The following is a 23,091-nucleotide window of genomic DNA, read 5'->3' as shown; positions in this document are numbered from 1 at the left end:
CTGTGGTTTTTCACTCTAAATGGTGGGAATAGGAACTATTCCTGGCCCTGTGTTAGCTAGCAATGTTATTTCTGAAATTCTTTCCTTGGCTGGCTTCATCAGATGCATGTACTCATCAGTACTGAGCTGAAGACGCCAGAAGGAGCCTCTGCAGGCCTCTGTTCCTCTTTCACTGTGCAGCTGTCTCCTCCCTGGCACTCTGCCCTGAGAACTCCAGCTTTCCTGTCCTCCCTGGACTCCCAGCGAAGTGTCCTCAGCTCAGGGAGACCACGTGTCTTTGCCTGTGTTACACATCCCTGTGCTGCAGCCTGGAAACTCTCTAGGTGGTATAGAGAGGCAATCACAGGGCTCACCTCACTTGCTTTCTCTCTTGGGGATTGCCGAACTTTACTGTCTTTTAAGTCTGATGTCTTGAAAACTGCGGCTTAAGATATTTTCCTGGATTTTATAAACATATGCAAGTGGTTCTGTGAACACCGACTTTATTGTCTCTCTGCACTGCACAGTGTTCCAAAGTGTATACTTGTCACATTTTGTTTATTAATTCTTCTAAAGATGAATAATTAGGCTACCAACTTCTGCTACACAAATAGCTGTGCAAAAACAGCCTTGAATGCATTCCCGGGTGAGTCAATGTGAGCATGTTTACCGGGTATGCTCTCAAGAGACAGCGCTCACAGAGCACATTTACTTTTACTAAGCACGTCCACATTACTTCTCAGAGATCCTCCACCAGTTCCTACTCAGGGATACAAGAGCCTCCCTTCTCATCAATTCCCACCCAAACTTGATATCCAACCCCTTTCTAATTTTTACTATTCTGAGGGATGTAAATTGGTATGTCAGTGTTGTTTTCTTTATCGTATTGTGAGAAAACATTTTAATGGTCCATTTTCTTTTTTTTTTTTTTTTGAGACGGAGTCTCACTCTGTCGCCCAGGCTGGAGTGCAGTGGCCGGATCTCAGCTCACTGCAAGCTCCGCCTCCCAGGTTCCAGCCATTCTCCTGCCTCAGCCTCCTGAGTAGCTGGAACTACAGGCACCCGCCACCTCACCCGGCTAGTTTTTTGTATTTTTTAGTAGAGGCAGGGTTTCACCGTGTTAGCCAGGATGGTCTCGATCTCCTGACCTCGTGATCCGCCTGTCTCAGCCTCCCAAAGTGCTGGGATTATAGGCTTGAGTCACTGCGCCCGGCCTAATGGTCCATTTTCTTTTTTTTTTTTTTTTTTTTTTTTTTTTGAGACGGAGTCTCGCTGTGTCTCCCAGGCTGGAGTGCAGTGGCGTGATCTCGGCTCACTGCAAGCTCCGCCTCCCGGGTTCACGCCATTCTCCCGCCTCAGCCTCCCAAGTAGCTGAGACTACAGGCGCCCGCCACCACGCCCGGCTAGTTTTTTTTTTTTTTGTATTTTTAGTAGAGACGGGGTTTCACCATGTTAGCCAGGATAGTTTCGATATCCTGACCTCGTGATCCACCCGCCTCGGCCTCCCAAAGTACTGGGATTACAGGCTTGAGCCACCGCGCCCGGCCGAATGGTCCATTTTCAAGGCATGATAAATCTAAGCACTGGCAGCCAGTCTGTGGATGGAACAAACCATACGGCTCATGCACCTGGAAGGTCACGATAAGCGAACAGAATGTAGAGGGGGGGTCGGCCATAAAAATGAAGAAAGTTTCATTATTGGCAAATCAAAACTTAAGTGGGGAAGGGGATGGGGTATAACCTTATAAGGGGGAAAATGAAACTCAGGTGATGTCGGGGAAGATTGTAACTCCGTAGTACTCGACCAATGAGGACCTGGGAGAGGGTTTGTGTGCTAGGAGATCAATTACCTGCTGTAACTGCCCCAGGTGTGCCTGTCTACCAGACATCTGATCTTGCAAGACTGCCATTAAAAGTCTTGCTGGCCGGGCGTGGTGGCTCACATCTGTAATCCCAACACTTTGGGAGGCCGAGGCTGGCGGATCACAAGGTAAGGAGATCGAGACCATCCTGGTTAACACGGTGAAACTCCATCTCTACTAAAAATACAAAAAATTAGCCAGGTGTGGTGGTGGCACATATTAAGCACTCAAAGATGTTTTGTATCATTATTACTCAAGAATCCCACTGAAAGTTATGCAGAAAACTTGTCTGGGGCTCTTGGTACATTAGAATGTTCCATGACTACTCAGACCCATGTGTGCCATTATGAGTTGAAATCTAGAAATAGAAAGACCAAGGGGAGTGGAACGCCCATGACAACGTGGAACGGGGCTGGAAGCAATGATGGTTCCACAGGCAGATGACCTCACCCAGGTGATTCACAGGGTCAGGGTCCATGCATATCAAGCTCTGGACGTTGGCATCAGCTATCTAAGGGAATGTGAGCAATTACTTGGAGCATCTAACATTTAAGTCAGAATTTTCTTTACAGTCTACACTTAGAACATTCACTTAACTCATTCACTGAACTCTGCCCCTCCTCTGTAGAGAGTCCATTCATTATAATCTTTCCAGTCATCTTTTCCAGCTACCTTCATATTATTGATTTCTAATTTAATGTAACCGTGGTCTGAGAGTACAACAGAAATCTATCTGGCCGGACCCCAGGCCTCCAGAATTGCCCCTTCTCTTTTTTTTTTTCTGAGACGAAACCTCACTCTGTAGCCCAGGCTGGAGTGCAGTGGCATGATCTTGGCTCACTACAACCTTTGCCTCCTGGATTCAAGTGATTCTCCTGCCTCACCCTCCCGATTAGCTGGGATTACAGGCATCTGCCACCACGTCTGGCTAATTTTTGTATTTTTAGTAGAGAGAGGGTTTCATCATGTTGGTCAGGCTGGTCTCGAACTCCTGACCTTGTGATCTGCCCACCTCAGCCTCCCAAAGTGCTGGGATTACAGGTGTGAGGCACCATGCCTGGCCTACATGCCCTGTTATATCCAAATCAGAAACACACCTAACAGAAGTCCACAGGTCACAATACAGAAGTTGCTACTTTAACGACTCAGTCCTTCATGGCTAGTGCCTCTTAGTCTTGTTTAAGAAAACCTTTCTCTGCCCTGGGTTCAGGAATGTTGTCTTCTGAATTATTTCCGAAAAGCTCTGCAATGTGGCCTTCTGCCTTTAAATTTTGAGTCCACCCAGAATTGGTGTATGAAAGTGGCATTAAGCCGGGCGCGGTGGCTCACGCCTGTAATCCCAGCACTTTGGGAGGCCGAGGCGGGCGGATCACAAGGTCAGGAGATCGAGACCACGGTGAAACCCCGTCTCTACTAAAAATACAAAAAATTAGCCGGGCGCGGTTGTGGGCGCCTGTAGTCCCAGCTACTCGGGAGGCTGAGGCAGGAGAATGGCGGGAACCCGGGAGGCGGAGCTTGCAGTGAGCCGAGATCGCGCCACTGCACTCCAGCCTGGGCGACAGCGAGAGACTCCGTCTCAAAAAAAAAAAAAAAAAAAAAGAAAGTGGCATTAAGTAGGGGTCTGACTCCATTTTATTTCATAGATCTTGCTGCTTGGCCCAATGTCATGTACTAAAAAGGCCACCTGTTGCCCACCCTGTCACCTCTGCAGGCTCTGTGTTGTTCCCTGGACTCTTTATTGTCTTACTGTAGACAATAGTCTTGCTAGTCCTGATATCTTTTTTTTTTTTTTTTTTGAGGCAGAGTCTTGCACTGTCCTCCAGGCTGGAGTGCAGTGGCACGATCTCGGCTCGCTGCAACCTCCGACTCCCAGCTTCAAGCGATTTTCCTGCCTCAGCCTCCAAAGCAGCTGGGATTACAGGCACCTGCCACCATGCCCAGCTAATTTTTTGTATTTTTGGTAGAGACAGGGTTTCACTATGTTGGCCAAGCTAGTCTCAAACTCCTGACCTAGTGATCTGCCCACCTCGGCCTCCCAAAGTGCTGGGATTACAGGTGTGAGCCACTGCACCTGGCCTATTTTTTTTTTTTTTGAGACGGAGTCTCGCTCTGTCGCCCGGGCTGGAGTGCAGTGGCGCGATCTCGGCTCACTGCAAGCTCCGCCTCCCGGGTTCCCGCCATTCTCCTGCCTCAGCCTCCCGAGTAGCTGGGACTACAGGCGCCCGCCACCTCGCCCGGCTAATTTTTTTGTATTTTTTTAGTAGAGACGGGGTTTCACCGTGTTAGCCAGGATGGTCTCGATCTCCTGACCTCGTGATCCATCCGTCTCGGCCTCCCAAAGTGCTGGGATTACAGGCTTGAGCCACCACGCCCGGCCTTTTTATTTTATTTTATTTTATTTTGAGACAGAGTCTCGCTCTGTTGCCCAGGCTGGAGTGCAATGGCGTGATCTCAGCTCACTGTGACCTCCACCTCCTGGGTTCTAGCGATTCTCCTGCCTCAGCCTCCTGAGTAACAGATTACAGGTGCCCGCCACCACACCCAGCTAATTTTGCATTTTTAGTAGAGGTGGGCCATGTTGGTCAGGCTGCTCTCAAACTCCTGAACTTAGTGATTCCCCTGCCTTGGCCTCCCAAAGTGCTGGGATGACAGGCGTGAGCCACTGCGCCCAGCCTTGATATCTATTTGAGCAAGCTTTCACATTTTGTGCTTCTTTTACAAGAATGTCTTGACTCTTCCTAGCTATTGAGAATTAACTTATCAAGCTTTACAAAAAAACAATACAACAAAACAGGGCTTGCTGGGACTTTGGGATTATACTGACTAAATTAATTTGAGAGAAGCTGACATCTTTACATATTGACTATTTCAATCCATGAACATTGTAGATCTCCACCCTCCATCCCCACAAGACCACCTGGACTGAAGCTTAAGTTTGCTGTAATCGCCTCTGTGGGTTCCCTTTTCCTTTGTCATCTTTTCAAAAACTCCAAGAAGAACTTAAAAACATACGGTATCCATCATTTTGGGCTCTTTTCAGTGGGACGGTCTCAATAAATCCACCTTGCTGGATTTCTGGGATGAGGTGTCCCCTTTCAAGAGAGGATACAGGCCTCAGAGGTATAGCAGGACCTGCCAGTTCTGCCCACTCACACCTTGCAAGGAGCCAGCTGTGCTGTGTCCACATCAAGGGGCTCTGGAGACTCCTGGGAGGGGCCGCCCAAGCGCTGTAAACCCACCCCTTTGGGCTGTGCATCTGCTCCAGTATCTGTGCCACACAGACACACACCCCTTGGCTTCTAATGACCTCTGACCAAAGCTCTTCTGAGAGAGGCCTTGGGACTCTGCCAGCACTGGTTGATGTGCCCAGGCCCTGTGGTCCCCACTGAGAGGGCTAAGGCTCTGTGGGCAGAGGAGGGCTCAGTCCTACTCTCCCTCTCCCCCTGGAGCCTGTGCCTGGACACACTCTCTCCAAGCTCACTCTCTCCACTGGGACCAGCTGCGTCCCCCCGGCTCCATTTCCTCTCCACAGTCAAGGAGAGCATGTCCAAAGTCCCACAGCGTCATGAGGAGCAGCTTAACGATGAGGTGTCTGTGCTGAAGACCGTCCTGCCTCTGGGGTCCTTACCTGGCCCTTGGCCCTTCCCTCTGGACTCTGGAGTTAAGGACCGAGTCTCAGCTCCCGAAACTTTCTCTTCCCATGCCCCAGCCCCGGATGCGGGATCCAGCTGGGGCCCTGCTGTCCTTCCCTGTGGAACCCTGGTCCTGAGCCTTGGGAGTCCCTGGCCCACCAGAAAGGACCCTGGCCCGTCGCCACATGCCTGGCCTGGTGGGCCACATGCACATGCGTTCTGTCAGGGCTCCCCCAGCCCTGCTGACGCTTGGATGCAGCCATCGGGGTGAACCCATCTCCACGGCCAGGCTCACCAGAGTGAAGGGGCTTGGTCTGGGTTGGGGGCCAAAAGGTAGTAGAAAGCCCAGAGGTCGTTGCCAGTCACCGAGGGTGGAGGGATGGAGCAGCCTGGGTGGGTCCTCGCCTGGCCTTCTGGCCCAGGCTCTCTGCACTCAGCGACTTGTGCAAAACTTTATCCTGCAAGGGGTGATTGTGGCGTCTGTGGGAAGCGAGCAGCTCTCTGGCCACAACTTTCCCTCGGTTCTGGGGGACCCTGGGGGCTCCTCATTTCCCCCTGAATCTGCTCCCTAGCGGAGTGGAGGCCATCGAGGTCCTGAGGACCCGTCCAGCCTCTTCTGGGGCCCAGTGCCTCTTCTGGGCACTGAGGAGGCAGAGGGAGCCGGCCCCAGGCCGCGGGGCTTGTATGGTGAGTCAGCAAAGAAGGCCAAGTCTCACCCAATCCACAAAGCAAGGAGGGGCCGCACGGAGGGCCCTGGGGAAGCCTCGGGTCCTCGGAGAGGCAGAGCCCACCACAGCCCCTCCTGCCTGCACTGGGGCAAACGCCTCACTCTCGGCACTGCTCAGCCTGCCGGTCATAATCACAAGCCGGTGTCATGCCTCCAGGAAACTCATGCTGAGTTTGTGGCGTGTGCATCGTCATTTTCGCTATTTCTCACTTTTCCATTTTCTCTTAAGTGAGCTTTAACTTTGGTGATACCTGATAGCTAACAGGCCCGGGAGGTAAGTTTCTTTCAGTGACACTGCAGATGAGTAAAAAGAGGTCTCCTACAGGGTCAGGTGTCATGCTTTGCACAGCGATGCCCACCAGCACAAGGGAAGGTGGATGTTTAAAGCCTGACTCTCACGCTCAGCAGTGAGGCCGGCTCTGTGTCCGGGAACGTGGCACCAGCTTTTTATTTTTGAGGCTAGAAATTTAAGGTAACAGGGACTTTCCAAGCGCTGGGGAAGCCGCGCACCTACAGGCCTTCCTTCTCTGTTCCCTACCTGGCACTTTGCGTTTCGAGTAAAACTTGGTGTCAGGGTTTTGCTTCCATAAAGTTTGCTCTGCAGAAATCTACAGTTCAAAGAGACGCGTTGAACACTGTTTTCAAAACTAAAATCCAAGAGAAGTGTGGCCCTTTGCTCAGCGGCAGGAATCAGGCTGAGCGGGCTCTTCTCCACTGCAGCTGGGAAGGAGGGGTCTGGGAGCCGCGTTTGGGACCCCCAGCCTGGGGCACCTTGCAGGTGCTGCGGGTCCCTTCCGGGCAGGAACCAGGGGACCTCGTTCATTTCAGCACTTCCTGGGGCCACCGCGCAGGGCTGAGCCGCCCGCCCACACAGAGCATGTCCGGGGGACGCGGGGCGCAGGAGGGGCCGCGGCAAAGGCCCCAGAGGACACGCAGGGCCCGGGCCACCCCTTGCAGGGTCTCTGTCCGTTTTTCCAACTAAGGGGCGCTGGGACTTTGGGATGCGCCGCGGTCTGAGTGGGTCCCGGGGCCCCTTCCGCGGGGAGGGAGCAGGACCCCGCCTCGCAGCCGCTCCCCATCCCCGCAGCGGGTCCCCAGGACCGGCCCTGCTCCTCTCACCGGCGCCCGCGGCGCCCCGGCCTGCAGCACTCCAGGGTGGGCGCTTCCCGCGTCCGGGGCGGGCAGGCGGGGCGGGCCCTGGAACCCCCACCCCGTACCCAGCCCCCAGCCCTGCTCCCCCACCCCACGCCCTGGAACCCCCCGGCCTGCGCCCCCCGCCCCTCCCTGATCTCAGCCGCACCGGGGCCTGGGACGCTGCAGCAGGAACCCGGCGTGGAGGGAAAGCGAAGTCTTCTCTTTCCCAGCCGGAGCCGGGTAACCATGGAAACCTCGAGAAGGATGGAAACCCCCAGAGTTCAGGGACCCGCAGGCGACGCAGCTGCGACCCCCTCACCCCGCAGCGCAGCGGCCCCCGGGGCTCCGCACGATGGATGCGCGCGTGGGAAGCGACTTTCCCCGAGTTCATTAAATGAGCTCTGAACAAGCCTATCCGGAAGACGCTCCTTGATAAGTCCCAACACGAACAGCCAGAAGCCTCTAGAAGGAGAAGCCGGCGCGGGCCAGCCCTGCGGGGATGCAGGAGGCGGGGCGGGATCGGCGAGGGGGCGGGTGCCGGGAAGGCCAGGCCGGGCCCAGGGGATCCGGGGCTGCGAACCCGCCGCACAGCGAGGGTCGGTCCATCCCGCGCAGCGGGCCCGGTGCCTCCAGTGGGGTCCGTGATGATGGGCAAAAAAAGAAAAAAAAAAGGAAAATATGTGAGAGAAGAGCCTTTAAAACCTGAATGTGGAAAACTTTCCTAATGATAAACAGAAATCCAGGAACGATAAGGGAAAAGATGAACACGTGACAACGTTAAAAAACAGAACATTTTACACCAGACAAAATCATTAGCGACATAAATAAATGATAAAGCAGGGAAAGAACGTGCAGCGTGGATCGCGGAGTTACCGTCTGTAAAGTGGAAAGAGCTGAGGAGACAGAAGAAGAAGGCAGCCCCAAGGCTGTGCTCAACCTCCTCCTAAAAAGAGAAATCCTGGCCGGGCGCCGTGGCTCAGGCCTGTCATCCCAGCACTTTAAGAGGCCGAGGCGGGCAGATCACCAGATCAGGAGATGGAGACCATCTTGGCCAACATGGTGAAACCCCGTCTCTACTAAAAGTATAAAAATCAGCTGAGTGTGGTGGTGGGCGCCTGTAACCCCAGCTACTCGGGAGGCTGAGGCGGGAGAGTGGCTTGAACCCGGGAGGCGGAGGTTGCAAGCTAAGACCACGCCACTGCACTCCAGCCTGGGCGACAGAGCAAGACTCCATCTCAACAACAACATCCATCAATCAATCAATCAATCAACAAACAATAAATAATAAATGAAAGAGATCCTAAGGGCAGCTGCACCAAGACAGCACTGGGAGGGAGAGGCCAGCCCGGCGATGGGGACATGCAGCGATGGGGATGCCTGGTGATGGGGATGGGGCACCAGGAATCGGGTCGGGATTTGGGCAGGGGAGGCGGGTCCATCTTTGCTCAGGAGTCCCACGCCCAGGGGTCTTTTCCACAGAAGAACCGATGCCATCAGTCATAGCCACACAGAGTGATCCAGACGTCCATGGAAGGCACACACCACGGGCCAGGCTGCTGTGGAAAGGAAGGGTCCCTGTGACAGTGTGGAGGCATCTCCACTTTTCCGTGCACACGTGTGATTTGCTTGCATCAAATACACACCAGGCCAAGGAAGGCCACGCGAAGGGGAACGGACACACTCACCTACAGGGAGGAGAGCAGACAGGGACAGCGGCACAGGCGAGGAAAACGTGGTCCCTGTGAATTCACCTTGTTTTATGTTTTGACTCTGGACCATAAAATATTTTATATATCATACAACAAAATCCTAGTGCTTTGCCTTTTTCAAAATTTTAGACAGGGTCTTACTCTGTCACCCAGGCTGGAGTGCAGTGGCACGATCTCAGCTCACTGCAACCTCCGCCTCCCGGGTTCAAGCAATTCTCCCGCCTCAGCCTCCCAAGTAGCTGGGGTTACAGGTGCTCACCACCACACTCGGCTGATTTTTGTATTTTTAGTAGAGATGGGGTTTCACCATGTTGGCCAGGCTGGTCTCAAACTCCCGACCTCAGGTGATCCGCCCACCTAGGCCTCCCACATTCGCGGTGTGAGCCACAGCACCCGGCCCGTTGTGCTCTTTGAATGGTAAGTGCATGTGGGGTGGTTCCGAGTGCCGGATCCCTGCAGCCTGTGTGGACATGGCCCCTTCAGAAAGAACCACAGGAATGCACTCGGACCCTGGAGGCTTCCTGGACCACGCCGGGTGCAGATCAAACGCAAAGCCCGTTGAGTCCGGGGGGGTGGGGGAAGGGGGCATGGTCATGGCTTCCCGGGGCTCTGAGGGCCTCTGGGTCCCAGCATGTGGGCTTCCTCCTAGCTCTACCTTTCAACCACCTTCCCAACGTCCTGGCGTGAGAGGGGCCCCATTCTTGGGCTCAGTCACATCTCCCAGCTGCCCAAGCAACAGGTTCCTGCTGGCAGCGGATGCCCAGGACACCCGGGACACGGCACCCTGTGCTCCCTCGGCAAACGCGCTGAGGCCTCGCACGTGGGCCCCTGGGCCACGTCCTTGGGAGATGGCCCCTGGGCCCCCGCCTGCTGGTATCACTGGCCCACTCCCTATCACGCCCACTCCCCATCCCCGCCTCAGGGCCCTCCCTGCTTTCCAGAGCCCGGCTGTGCCCTGAGGTACTGTGGTTTCCCAGCAAGCTTGGTGTTCTGTCGCAGGCTTTTAGACGTGCCGTTTCTTGGCTTCGTGTCCAGCACTAACACAGGCTCAGCTTCTGTCAGCTGTTTGGGCAAAAAGTATGCACGGAATCGCAGAGCTAACGGCTGGCAGTCTGCTGTGGAGTCGACACTGCAGAAAGGCTACATTCAGATGGAGGCAGGGAACCGGCGGGCATGCCTCGGGGGTCGGGCAGCAGAGGCGGCAGACACCCCACCGTGTCTGTGGACGCTCCAGCAACACGTCCGTGCCTGGGTGTGAGGGCGGCTAGGGGTCTCCGCAGGGCTGCTCACATTTAAGGACGCTGTGGTCCCTAAGCATGAGCCACTCATCACTAGGGGCTGACTCCTGAGCTGGGGGTGCCACGGTTCCCAGTGGGCTCTCTCAGAACGGGGTCGTGCTCCACGCTCACTCCCAGATGGAAATGAAAAGGCACAACAGAACCACCCAGTGGGGAGAGGGTGCCTGGGCCCGAAGAGCAGACCCACACCCACTGCCACTGTTGAGGGAGGAGCTCCTAGGACTCGCCTCTAATTCAGTCTGGGAAACAAAGGCCAGGCTTGGCCTGAAGGCGTGCGGTTCCTGCTTCGAGTCTGTTAACGAGTGCGCTCGGACTGACTGATTCCTTACTCCTGCGTACTGTGAATTAAGTTAAAAAATACTCGAGAACATGGTAAACCTTCCCTTAAAGAACTTTATTTCTCTATTTTTATATGGATCATTTATTAAATTAGGAGGCTAAAAAGTAAAAATATATTTTACAATCAAAGAAAAATCTGGACAATGGACCCCAGTAAAATAATCAGAAGCACATGTTCTGAGACCCCGCCCGCTGACACCCTGCAGGGCAGCGCCGTGGAGAGCATCTGCAGAGTGGAAAGGAGCAGGGAGCCTCCGGCGACCTGTCTTCTGTCTCCGGAGCCCTGCCCGAGGCTCCGAGATGGCACAGTCAGGCTGTCCTTAGTGACCGCTGCCACAGAGCTGGCAATTGGCATCTTCAAACCCAGGAGCAGGAGCGGCAGAGGCCTGGCAAGGCCCGGGCCCTCAGACACCAGGGGCCTAAACCCAGCTCCCAACCCTGCTGCAGCCTGCCCTTGTGAGATGGCAAACAAGCCTGTCCTTCTGAGTGCGACGACCTCATTCACACCTGACAGGCGGGGGCGGGGGCGGGGGGGGGTGGGGGGCGTGAACCAGCTAATTCTGGGACCGCTTGGAGGGGCTCAGCAAGCTGCTTCTACAGTAAGCCTTCAAGCAGAAAATAAAGCATAAAATGCAGGAAAGAAGAATCTTATTAAAGGACTTACAAAATGTGATTTATCTATTAAAAAAATAAAGCGTTCGTGAAAAAGAAAACTAAGAGATGGCAGCAAGCGTGGTCATTGGCAAAGGGTTGCTCTCCCTCTGGCGAGGCGGCCCCCACCGTGCGGCTCCCTCGGGCCCCCACTCGTCATTGGCGAAGGGTTATTCTCCGTCCAGCGAGGCTGGCCCCCACCGTGCGGCTCCCTCCGGCCCCGACACGGGCTGCTCAGGAGCTGGCAGCAGGGGCCACGTCCTCTCCAGGAGACACCCACAGAGCCACACATGCATGGTGTGGCAGTCTCACTGCACCCCAGCAATGCGAAGGCAGAAACCGGGGCTGGTGGCCACACCTGGGCGCCTGGACTCCGAAGCCCCCAGCACAGCGAGGCCTCCAAGTGTGGCCTGCGGTCCGTCCCGGGTAAGAGTTATTAATATCACAGATTATCTAGAACGTTCCAGTCCCGCCTGACACCTTCATTCCCAATGGAGAAGACGTAAGACCAGGCCATCTGAGACGGAATCCCAGGGCCCTCTGAGAGGTCGGCGTCTGCTGAGCAAACACCATGTCTTTCTTCTTCACACGATCAAAGGCCTTTAGGACCCACGGCTGAAGAAGGTGCCTGTTGCCGCCATGTCCCTCCCCCATGGCCACCACACACTTCAAGTTTACAAAAATAAATATTTATCAACAGTATATTTGACAAAAACCACCCCCAGTCGGTGGCGGAAAGCAGTATTTTCTAGCTGATACTGAAACTTAACCTATTTTTTCGAGGGAGAAAAAGACTAAAATGTAAGCACTAACTTCCTCCTTCCGCATCTTCCACAGAAGACCCACTTGTGGGCCTTCTCTTTCTGTCCGTATCAGTGGGTTTCCGTCCGAAGGCTGGGGGCAGACACTTGAACCACAAACAGCAGACATGCGGGTGCGCACACAAGCGTCTCGATGGCATGCGGATTACGTAAAGTGCATCACTTGTGAGAAGTTTCTCAAATTCCTGACTTTCTTAACCAGGTGTCACCTAAAAATCTGTCCTGCAAACCAAGATGCTACACGCGGTGCCCAGGCAGGCAGAGGTGAGGCAAGCCTCCTGCCTCAGAAAGCTTTTACGCGGCCACATTCGCCAGGCTTCCCGAGCCCACACTGAACCTAGGTCCCGGGCACAGCAGCTGCCCAAGCTGTCGTCAGCAGTCGGCTGGCAGTGCTGCAACACCCTCTCAGAATCATGCACGTGCCGCCTCTATCACCTCCCACCCCAGCCTTGCAAGGCCTGTTGAGAAGAGAAGCCCCCTGGGGGGACACCACGGAGCTGGCGTGAGCAGCAGGACAGACGGACGGCAACCTCCTGCGGGTGAAGGACCCGGCTTCAGATGCCCGCTGGCTGGCAATCAGGCAGAGCCCGGCCAACCGTGCCAGGCTCCCCTCCTCATGCCAGGTGTGGGTTCATCCTGCCTTCAGGCTGGAGTCTGTCACAAGGCTGGCTGGACAGTGGCCAGGTGAGCCAGGCCAGAGGCCGGCCCCACGCCATCCACAGGAAGCGGCTCGGCTCACCAGACCCAAGCCCTGGGCAGGGGCCAGGCTCACAGCAAAGCGCGTTAGGGCAAGGACGTGAGTTTTCGGCTGGGAAGTTCTAAAAAAACCCACAAATCAGTGTGAGGGATTGTGTGCGCCTTAATCAACAGCTCTATTCCAATTACGTCACATCACAAAATGCCATGAATGGAATTGGAAGGCGCTCCACCACCTCCAACACCCTGGCAGCAGCAGCTGCTCTCCACAGCAAGAACATTTTCCAGAACAGCATGAGAAGGGGAGACGCACGTCCTGGGGGCAGGAGAATGCGCCGAGACCTCCCAGCACAAGAGGCGAAGGGAGCCCCCGCCCCGTCCTGGGCCGCCAGGAACCGAAAACCCCCGTGCACCCAGAGCGGGCGTGGGCGGGGCAGCCCAGACGTCCATGGGAGGGGCGACAGGGCCGTGTCACGGGGATCTTGGTGGGACAGCATTCCTCAGGGAGCGCCCGGCCGGGTGTCGGAGGAGCTGGGCGACACGGCGCGAGGCGGGGGCTCTACGGCTCCTCCCCCATCTGCAGCAGGGAGTTGATGGTGGCGGCCTTGTTCCCTCGCTGGGCTTCCAGCACCGAGCGGATCACCTCCTGGTCCATGTTGGGGAACATGTCCTGGATGGCTTTCAGGTCCTCCTCGCTACAGCGGGGCTGGGCGTTCACGGCGGCCGGGGGCAGGGCCACGGGCACCATGCCGGGGCTGCACACGGCGGGCATCCCTGGAACCAAAGATCAAGTTTGGTAAAAACGTCGGAAGGTTCCAGAAGTGCCACACTAGCTCCTGCTGAAAGAAGAAAACGACGCATCCCACCGGCCTTCCTCAGGGAGGGGCCCCCTCGGGTCTCAGCAAACACCAGTCCCGAAAGACACCCTGGAAATACAAACCCTCAAACAGCAACGCCAGGCACAGCCACGGGGAGGCGGGGCAGGGGTCCCCAGGCACAGCCACGGGGAGGCGGGGCAGGGGTCCCCAGGCACAGCCACGGGGAGGCGGGGCAGGGGTCCCCAGGCACAGCCACGGGGAGGCGGGGCAGGGGTCCCCAGGCACAGCCACGGGGAGGCGGGGCAGGGGTCCCCAGGCACAGCCACGGGGAGGCGGGGCAGGGGTCCCCAGGCACACCCACGGGGAGGCGGGGCAGGGGTCCCCAGGTACACCCACGGGGAGGCGGGGCAGGGGTCCCCAGGCACAGCCACGGGGAGGCGGGGCAGGGGTCCCCAGGCACAGCCACGGGGAGGCGGGGCAGGGGTCTCTGAGACGCATCCTTCACTAACTCATGTTCCTTCCACACAAAAATCAAAGCTTGATCTTTCAAATCTCACCCGAGCCTGTTTTCTAACTAGCAGGCTGGGGGGTGGTGGTTTGATCCCTTCAGAACTCGTGAATTTGCACCGCACACGCTTGTCTTCACTGACCAGAGGGCACACAGCATTCTCTTCATCTGGGGAACGGACTACACGAAATGTCACGCCCGCTGATCTGAACACTGCAGGGTCTGAGCCTCCTCCTTTATCAGGCATTCTACAAGATGCTTTTGCAGCTTGGCCAGTGTGTCACTGAACTGTGTGCTGGTGGAGCAGCCACCACAGGCACTGAAGACCTCAGCAAAGCTGCAGCCGATGCCCAGAATGACAACCACACACACATACAAACTACACCAAAAAATGCTCACAAAACTCACGCAAGTCAGGCAGCAGGTGTGGTGCACGGGGACCCTCAGTGTACTGGGGCCACCGTCCAGGGTTCCTGGCATCACCACCCCACAGCTACGCAGGCCCCTCGCCCCGTGTCTCATGCGGGTGGACACACTGAGATGCAATCTATCAAGCAGGAGCTGCACAGTGGTTCAGCCACTGCAGCACACACACCCCAAAGGCACGGTGTGGCCGGACTTAAAGCCTCCCAGCCTGGTGGCCACTCCCTAAAACCACAAGCAGCCCTGAGCACAGGCAGCGTGTGCAGGGCTCAGCAACCAGCGAGGCACAGAGCTCCTCCTGCAGCAGCAGCTGGAGCAGGGCAAGGGTTCACCGCGCACCCGTTCGTTCACCTTTAAAAGCACGAACGATCTCCCAGCTAGGCTCACTGGAGCACTAGAGCCCCAATCTGAGGATAGGACTTTTGTTCCTTTCTACACTCGGAGGACCCTAAAGGCAACAGAAGCCATTTCAACTCTGGCCTGAACCAACGCCGGCAACAAGGACCTGCAGTGGTGGAAACGGAGCGGACGGGGCTGGCCACTGAGCCTCCAGTGCCAGCTGTAAAGACCGGGGCTCCTCAGAAAGGAAGGCCGCCGCTTCCCAGCTCCTTCCAGGCCAGGCCGACTCTTCCTCCACACCCACCCCTGCCTCCTCTGCTTCTCGGCTCTCTCTGGGCCAGGCCCACCTTTCCTCCACGCCCACGCCTGCCTCTTGTCCTGGCCAGCGGACACCTCACCTCACTGGGAAAGCATCATCCCCACACTGATCAGCCTTTCAGCAATGAGGGAAAATGAACCAAACCACAGCCAGGTGGGGACGTGGCCACCCTCACCACCCTTTCTTCTTCCTCAAACAAGACAAAGGCTCGGCCGCTACCTGTCCTGGAGGGACCCCGGGACCCCCGTGGCTTTCTGGGCGCCCCAGCCGGCAGGGGGGCAGGAGCTCAGCCATCACCTGTCCCTGCCCACGCGGCTCCCCACAGCATGGCAACAGGAGGAATGGAGCTCGGCACTGCCACTCTCCCCAGCCTTTTCCAGTCTGACGGAGAAGGGACAGGAGGGGAGATCGCTGCAAAATCGACAGTGGTGACTGCGACGCTGTGACGTCATGGCCTGGGGCGCCTGAGAACCCCGCGCTGCTGACGACGAGGGGATGTGGCGCCGACTGGCCCTCAAGTGAGTCCCGACAGCACGGCCCCAACACACTCGGGACCAGGCACCCCAGGGGAAGAGGTGAGTGCTTCCATGGTGTGGGCCGAGGGGCAGTGGCCCGGCTCACTCCCCTCCTCCCTGCAGGGCAGAGGCCATGTGCCTGGCCTGAGCCTGACCCATGCTGGTTACCAAGTGTGATATGTCCATCAAGCCCTCCGGGAATGGAGAGTGCACCGTGTCAGGGCTGCCTGGGGACTTCAGGAGGACAGACCAGGAGCTCTGGGGCCTGGCGGAGAGCAAATTCCCCAAAACGTGGGCAAAGAGGACGCCACGGGAGCCGGGGGCAGCCCAGACCCCACCTGTAGCAGCCCTGGGAGGACCGGTGGGCGGCTTCGCTGTGTCCCTGCTGTCCACCGTGCTCAGTGTTCTGCACCCACGCGGACGGACGCGCAGCACAGGACAGGCCCCACCTCACATTCTTCATGCCGCGTGAATCTGCTGTCATACCTCGGCAAAATCACTCTACTGACAAACACAACGGTACCCGGGAAAACCAAAACCTGTCCCTTTTCCATTCAGGAAAAATTGCTCCGAGACCACCCTGACCTCAGACCAAACAGCACAATGAGTCCCGGCCGCTGGTGGGCAGGGGGGCATCGGCCCTGCTCAGGCTGAAGGCATGTGGCTCTGGGCCTCAGACGTCTCGCATGACAGTGGAAAGACATCCAAAGAGCAGGTGGGGACAACCATCCAGCTCAGAGACTGTTCCAGAACTCCCAAGGCTTGTTGCTCTTCTCCCTCCACAGAGCGTATCACAAAGAAGAAAACCTGTGTGATTCCTTGTTCCACAGCGACCAAGTTAGCGGGTTAATAAACACAACAGCAGAGAGCTCGAAGTGACAGTCTGGGAAACTTAAGCATCCAATTCTCATTTTGAATGGAACCATTTTGTATTTTAAATGACATGTGCTGCTCAGCTGCAAACTCCGTGATTGCTGGAATTCCACCTGCGAGGGGAAGCATGCCTGGGCTGTCGGTGAGCCCTTGGCTGGCCCTCTCTGGAACTCACGGGCGCTGTGAACGCTGGCTGTTCCCATGCATGGTGCCACGCGTGCACGTTCTCTATGGACCTCCCTCTTGTCCGTCCTGCCAGCAGGTGTCCACCTGCGCGTTCAGCTTTGCTTTCATACTTTATGGACAGGCATCCACGTCACAGTCTGGTCGGCTCCACAGAAACCAGTGGGGGCTGTGCCCACAGAGACGCAGGCCAGGATGACGGGAGGGACTGCGCTGCTGAGGACGTAGGACAGTAGCTGTCCCCTCACCCAGAGAAAAGCACTCCAGGCCTGTGTGAAACAGAGGCGCACAAGGGAATAGACAGAAACAGCGTCAACTGGCAGCTGCAGCCACGGTGAACAGAGAATGAGCCGATGTACGCTCTGGTGCTGCCTGTCCAAGGCCGGGCTGGGGAGGTGCTGGACACCCCACTTTCCACGCTGACTCTCCTCCCACCACCAGGCAGGAGGTGGTGAAAAGCAACACGGAGAAGGGAAAGCAAGGAGGGCCCCAGAGGACAGCGCGGCCGGCACCACCATCCGCCTCTGGGCCTGTCTCGTGGGGACCCTCAGGGCAGACCCCTGGCAGTGGCTGCAGCCCGAGTGCCCCTCCTTGCCAGGGACAGCTGGAGGAACAGTGCAGGCAGGGCTGAGGCCCAGTGGCGACTGCACTGGTTTCTCACGTGCGGAGAACGCACAGGAAATTGAGCAGTTGGCTGCCGTCACCAACCTGGCGGTCTCTGTCCACTCTGCAGCTCCGTGGAAGAGAACGCGCTTCATGAGGCCACACGGTTTCCAGATGCTTCACACCTAGATGTTTCCTTAAAATTGAGGCTAAAAACCCCGCTATAATCACATGATGCCTGCCACTATTTGAAATCTATAAAATATCTAATTTGGTAATCAAAATAATCCTTTGTTTAAAAAAATCAAAACTTAAAACTGTTCTCTTCAGGCCATGATCATGGCATAAAAGCTTTAATGATCAAGCTGTGCTTTGTGTCCCAGCCTCCCTGCCTCACTGTTGTGGTCACACTTTCTTTTTGTGAAGGAGACGGTCTGACCTCAGCGCACCCGGCTTCTGAGTTGCTTTGTGGGGGACTCTGGCTTTTCACTGAGGAAAATGGATGGTCCTCGCGAGGGCTCGGCCAGCGTTCAGCCCTCAGTCTCCATAGAGGTGGCAGCCAGGCTCAGACAACACGGGAGGCTCCAGGGCCTGAGCCCACCCAACGTGCACAGTGAGCCCCCGAGACCTGCACCCTGCGCGGGCGTCTCTGGGCAGCGCCCAGCTGCCGTTCAGGCGGCAGCTGAACAATGGAGCGGCGGAAGGGGCTGGTGAGAAGCCGGGCTCTCCCCTCCTGGCCCACTCCCGCGGCCCCGCCTCAGCAGAGGGCTTCGCCAGGCTGCCGTGCACGCACGCAGGCCTGAAGCCACGCAGCCAGGCAGAGCAGGCGGCACAGCCTTCCGCACTACGTGAGTCATAAACAGTTGAAGCTGTGGGCGACACACGTGCTCTGGCCAAGATGCACTTTGAGATTCCACTTCTGAGAAGAAAACCCTGGTGTGAATCCGCCGTGCTCGCCCAGTCGGCCCGAGACGCCCTGAGCACGCGGCCGCCAGCCTCTCCGAGGTCTCCGCAGACTTCGCCCTCCAGCTGGCAGCGGCTGCTGGGAGGACGGGCTGTGATCACAGATACTCAGAAATTAGGGTACTCAGAGGGAAATCAGGGCATCAGCTTCCAGTGAAGAAGGGCGCCTTGTTCACACTCTACAGTGCTGTTAGGACAGTTAAAAAATACTTCAAAGGCTCCTAAAAGCAATGCTCTCCTAATGGGAACCAGGGCTCCTGGGAGAAACAGCTAACGCCAGGGCTGAGGCCGGAAACGCAGAGAGCCAGGGGCTTCCTGCAGTGCCAGGAAGCAGGAAGAGGCCCCGAGAAGGATCGGAGGAGGCCAAAGAACAAAGACCCTGCCTGAGGGGGCTCCCTCTGGCCAAGTCTGGGATAATTTGAGTGAAAAAATAAACAACATGCGTAAGGGATTCTGATCCACGGAATAAAATAGGAAACTGCAAACCCACATTGCTGAAGAAGTCGGATAAACTCGGGTTGATAAGGGCGGGATCTCCCCATGGTCCTGCGGTGCCTCCCACACGGACACTTTTTAGCTCCCGGCAGGATCTCCCCGTGGTCCTGGGGTGCCTCCCACATGGACACTTCTTAGCTCCTGGGAAGCAGCCAGGCAGAGCCCTGTGAGGGGTGAGCAAGTCACACCACTAGCCCTACGCTGCGTGGAATCTGTACTGAGTAAAATGCAGGGGCCCTGCCAGCAGCCCCGGGGAGACTCAGCCCTACCCTGCAAGGCCACATCAGCAGCCCCACCAGGTCCCTGACCAGAGCACACCCCAGGAGCAAGATGGGGACCCCTCCAGGCCAAGGGAGGCAAGGCCACGGAGGGCCAGCGACCCCGGGTTGGATGCTGTGGCCCCCCAGGACACTCAGACGGGGTCCAAGCAGGGGACAGTGTCACCTTCATCTGGACGGCTGTCCTGTGCCAGGAACACCCCTGCTTTATGGGAAACGCACGCCTGGGGGTGGGGTGTGGGGCTGGGGGCTCCGGTGGGGCGGCAGGTGGACGAGTCCTCACGGGCTCTGGCAGATGTCCCTGCATCTCCTTGGTAACTTTCCTATGAAGTGTGCGGCTGTTTCAAAATTTACAATGTCTATCAAAAGAAAATTTCAAAGTCTGTTTATAAAGAAATCTAGCCTTTCCTAAAACAAGCATTTTAGGGAAAACTTGAAAGGCATCTACAAAGAGAATTAAGGATAGGAACTAGAAAGAGGTAGGTCAATCAATGTTTTCTGTCATCTGAATGCTCTTCCAGCCAGATACACCCCGGCGCTGTATCCAGTCGATGGAACTGCACCCCCCAAAAAGACAGGCCGAGTCCTAACTCTAGCCTGCACAGGGGGTCTCAAGACCGAGTCTCTGCAGATGTGAGCAGGTGAGGATGATGGCATCCTGGGGCGGGTGGGCCCTCAATCCACGGACTGGGGTCCTCATGGGATGAGGAGGAGGCAGGCACAGAGCGCCCGGCCCAGAAGCTAGAGGAGACGGGGAGGATCCTCCCCACAGTGGACTTCCAGCCTCAGGAAGCTGGAGGGCCTGGGTCTCTGTTCTTTCAGGTTGCCCATCTGTCTCCAACTCAGGACAACCAAACAGAACTTCACTAGCGCCACGAACTGCACGCCACAGAAGGCACTTCCACCTCACAACGGCGGCTCTGGGCTGTCCCAATTACAAACCAGAACCCCCAGGAGCCACTCCAGGGGCACCCAGGGCACAACAGGGCCCCCAGGGCAGCAGAGCTCCCCTGGCCAGGCTCCAGGCTCAGGAACACCTGCGGGGCTCCCGTGCTCGCCCCCGTTTCTCTGCCACGGTGCTGGCTCTTCCGCTTACTCAGATGCCCGCCCTCTTCTAACTCTGAACGCCTAACGGCTGCTTCCACGTTTCTGGCTCACCTCCGGTCACTTCCTATGAAGCATCCTTTCCTCAGTGATGGGGCGCTGGTACTGCCTCTGCTGCGCTGGTGGTTTTCTTTCTTTTCTTTTCTTTTCTTTTTTTTTTTTTTTTTGAGATGGAGTTTCGCTCGTCGCCCAGCCTGGAGTGCAGTGGTGCAATCTTGGCTCACTGCAACCTCCACCTCCCGGGTTCACGCCGTTCTCCTGCCTCAGCCTCCCAAGTAGCTGGGACTACAGGCGCCCACCACCACACCCGGCTAATTTGTTTGTATTTTTAGTGGAGATGGGGTTTCACCGTGTTGGTCAGGATGGTCTCGATCTCCCGACCTCGTGATCTGCCTGCCTCAGTCTCCCACAGTGCTGGGATTACAGGCGTGAGCCGCCGCGCCTGGCCCAGGCTGGTGGTTTTCTAAGACACTGGACACCATAGAGGCCCTGCTCAGACACGGGCTCTGCTCTTTCCTCTGGAGAAAGGCAGCCCTGGCACCTGCGCAGGCGGCTTTACTTGGAAACAGAGTCTCGATGTGAGCAAGTGAGGGCAAGGCCATGCTATTCTCATAAGCAGTTTCGTCAGAGAATGTCCTGAACACCAGTGGACAGACCAGAGTCTCCCAGCGCCGTCCCCTCCTTCCCACCACCAGGCTGGGTTTCAGGCCACATCAGGTGGGTCTAGGGCAAGGTCCTGACTCCCAAGGTGGCCTTTCTGCATCTGTACGGGATGCTGGCAGGACTGGGGTGCTGACCAGGCCTCTCCACTCCAGCTGGGCTGGACACCAGCACCGGCCTGACAGCACTCTCGCCTGCCAGCAGCTCTGTCCCACCCCAACCCCAAAGCAGCCCCTGAGCACAAGCAGCCGGGGCCTCACGCAGGCCCCGAGACCCTCCCCCAACACCACCACGCATCCCCAGTGCCCTGCCCGCAACTTGGCCACTTCCATGGCCTGGTCCCCCAGTGCAGAGGGACCCACGCTCTGCCAGACACCAGCTCCCCGGAATGAGAGGCCACCTTGGGTGGAGAACCAGGGTGGCCACAGGCTCCCCCCGAGCACCTCCTCTCAGGGGCTGCTCTCCCCCAGCCTGCTGAGGACGCTGGGCCCGTCCATGGTGGGGGCCGGCCTTGCACCAGCTGCTACGACAGCGACAGCTGGACCAAAAATGCAACAGCGTGAAAAGCGACATTCCCGCTTGGTGTTGCTGCAGCCACCGGCTGCTCACTCTTAACAGTGACACACGACAACGGCTGCAACAGCGCAGTGCAGAGCATGCATCGCCCGACAGGGGTGTGAGGTTCTCCTGCAGAGAGCTGGGCACGACGAGGTTTCAGTCACATTTCCACACCTCTGAAAATTTCAACTCATCTCATTTCTGCCAACAATTAGAAAAAAAACCAATTCTATTCTCTAGATATGCAAACAAAATTCAAACGTAATCCTTGGCTCCCTAGCCTAGAAGGATCTGCGTGCAGTCGGCACGTCTGCAGGATTCTAGAACGGATGGCGTCCCCCCACCGGCGCTCTAAGCCCTGTTCCCTTGTCCTGCGCCCGCTCTAGGCCCTGGGGTTTCTACCAGGGGGGAGGCACCCAGGGAGGAGGGGGCACACGCACCTGTGATGGGCACGTAGCCGACGCCCTGCTGGTACACCGTCGGCATCAGGACCACAGGCTGGGGTGGCATCACCATGGCAGCTGGCAGCAGCTGGAACACAGCGGAGACGGTCCCGGGGTCAGGAAGGAACATCTACCCATCAGAACCTCAGGAATCGCCCATCTACCCATCAGCTGTGAACCTCAGGAATCCCACCCCCGCCCTCGTCCCATGGCTGCTAGCCCCGAACCCAGCTGTGAGCCCTGAGTGCACAGGGGACGCCGGGGCCCACTCCCACCCCCGCACCACCTCCTCACGTCCAGGAGGTGACATGGCTCAGGCTTACAGACCCCCCGCGCCCACCTCCTCACGTCCAGGAGGTGACATGGCCAGGCTTACAGACCCCCGCACCACCTCCTCACGTCCAGGAGGTGACATGGCTCAGGCTTACAGACCCCCCGCCCACTCCCACCCCCGCACCACCTCCTCACGTCCAGGAGGTGACATGGCTCAGGCTTACAGACCCCCCGCACCACCTCCTCACGTCCAGGAGGTGACATGGCTCAGGCTTACAGACCCCCCGCACCACCTCCTCACGTCCAGGAGGTGACATGGCTCAGGCTTACAGACCCCCCGCACCACCTCCTCACGTCCAGGAGGTGACATGGCTCAGGCTTACAGACCCCCCGCACCACCTCCTCACGTCCAGGAGGTGACATGGCTCAGGCTTACAGACCCCCCGCTAACTGGCATGTGACGGAGAGACGATGGTGTCAGGAGGGACATCCCAGTGTAGGTGTCAAGGGGGCCTGGGGGGAACCACACTGCACAGCTGTGGTGTCTGAGTTTAAAACTGTCAACTTGAGATAAGTCACTGCACTGCTGTCGTCTCTGAGTTGAAAACTGTCACCTGCAGGTAAAGTCACTGGGGCGTCATGACGGTTCTGCGTATGAAAGCGTCGGTTAAAGCTGCGTCCTGAGACATTTACACGTGGTCACTCACGGCTGGGACTTGCTTTAAAATAATCCCGGCGTTAACAAAAAGGGAGTGGGAGGAGCCAAGATGGCCCAGAAGAGCGGCTCCCTGCTGTGCCCTCTCCGCTGTCACATGGGCCTTGCATTTCCCACAGCACCATTTTTCAGCAACAATCTAAAAATTCCCTGAGTGATAATACAGAGAATCC

The 23,091-nt window shown here is 57.0% G+C and overlaps 2 protein-coding genes across 8 annotated transcripts in view; one reads left to right on the top strand and one right to left on the bottom strand.

The window, feature by feature from the left end:
- The window catches only part of POLR2L (RNA polymerase II, I and III subunit L), a 627,758-nt gene that overhangs the window by 127,511 nt on the left and 477,156 nt on the right, over positions 1-23,091 (top strand). The window lies entirely within an intron of this gene.
- Positions 10,715-23,091, bottom strand: part of TOLLIP (toll interacting protein) — a 32,211-nt gene continuing 19,834 nt past the window's right edge. For both annotated transcript variants that reach the window (XM_050757944.1, XM_050757945.1), the window contains exons 5-6: positions 21,928-22,018; positions 10,715-13,622 (exon numbers count right to left, since the gene is read on the bottom strand). In XM_050757944.1, coding sequence (XP_050613901.1) covers positions 13,408-13,622; positions 21,928-22,018 — 306 coding nt within the window. In that variant the 3' untranslated portion in view covers positions 10,715-13,407. The remainder of the gene's footprint in view (positions 13,623-21,927; positions 22,019-23,091) is intronic.

This window comes from Macaca thibetana, chromosome 14 (assembly GCF_024542745.1).
Source record: "Macaca thibetana thibetana isolate TM-01 chromosome 14, ASM2454274v1, whole genome shotgun sequence".
In the NCBI taxonomy this organism is placed as follows: domain Eukaryota; kingdom Metazoa; phylum Chordata; class Mammalia; order Primates; family Cercopithecidae; genus Macaca; species Macaca thibetana.
This window is presented reverse-complemented; position numbering and strand designations above follow the sequence as displayed.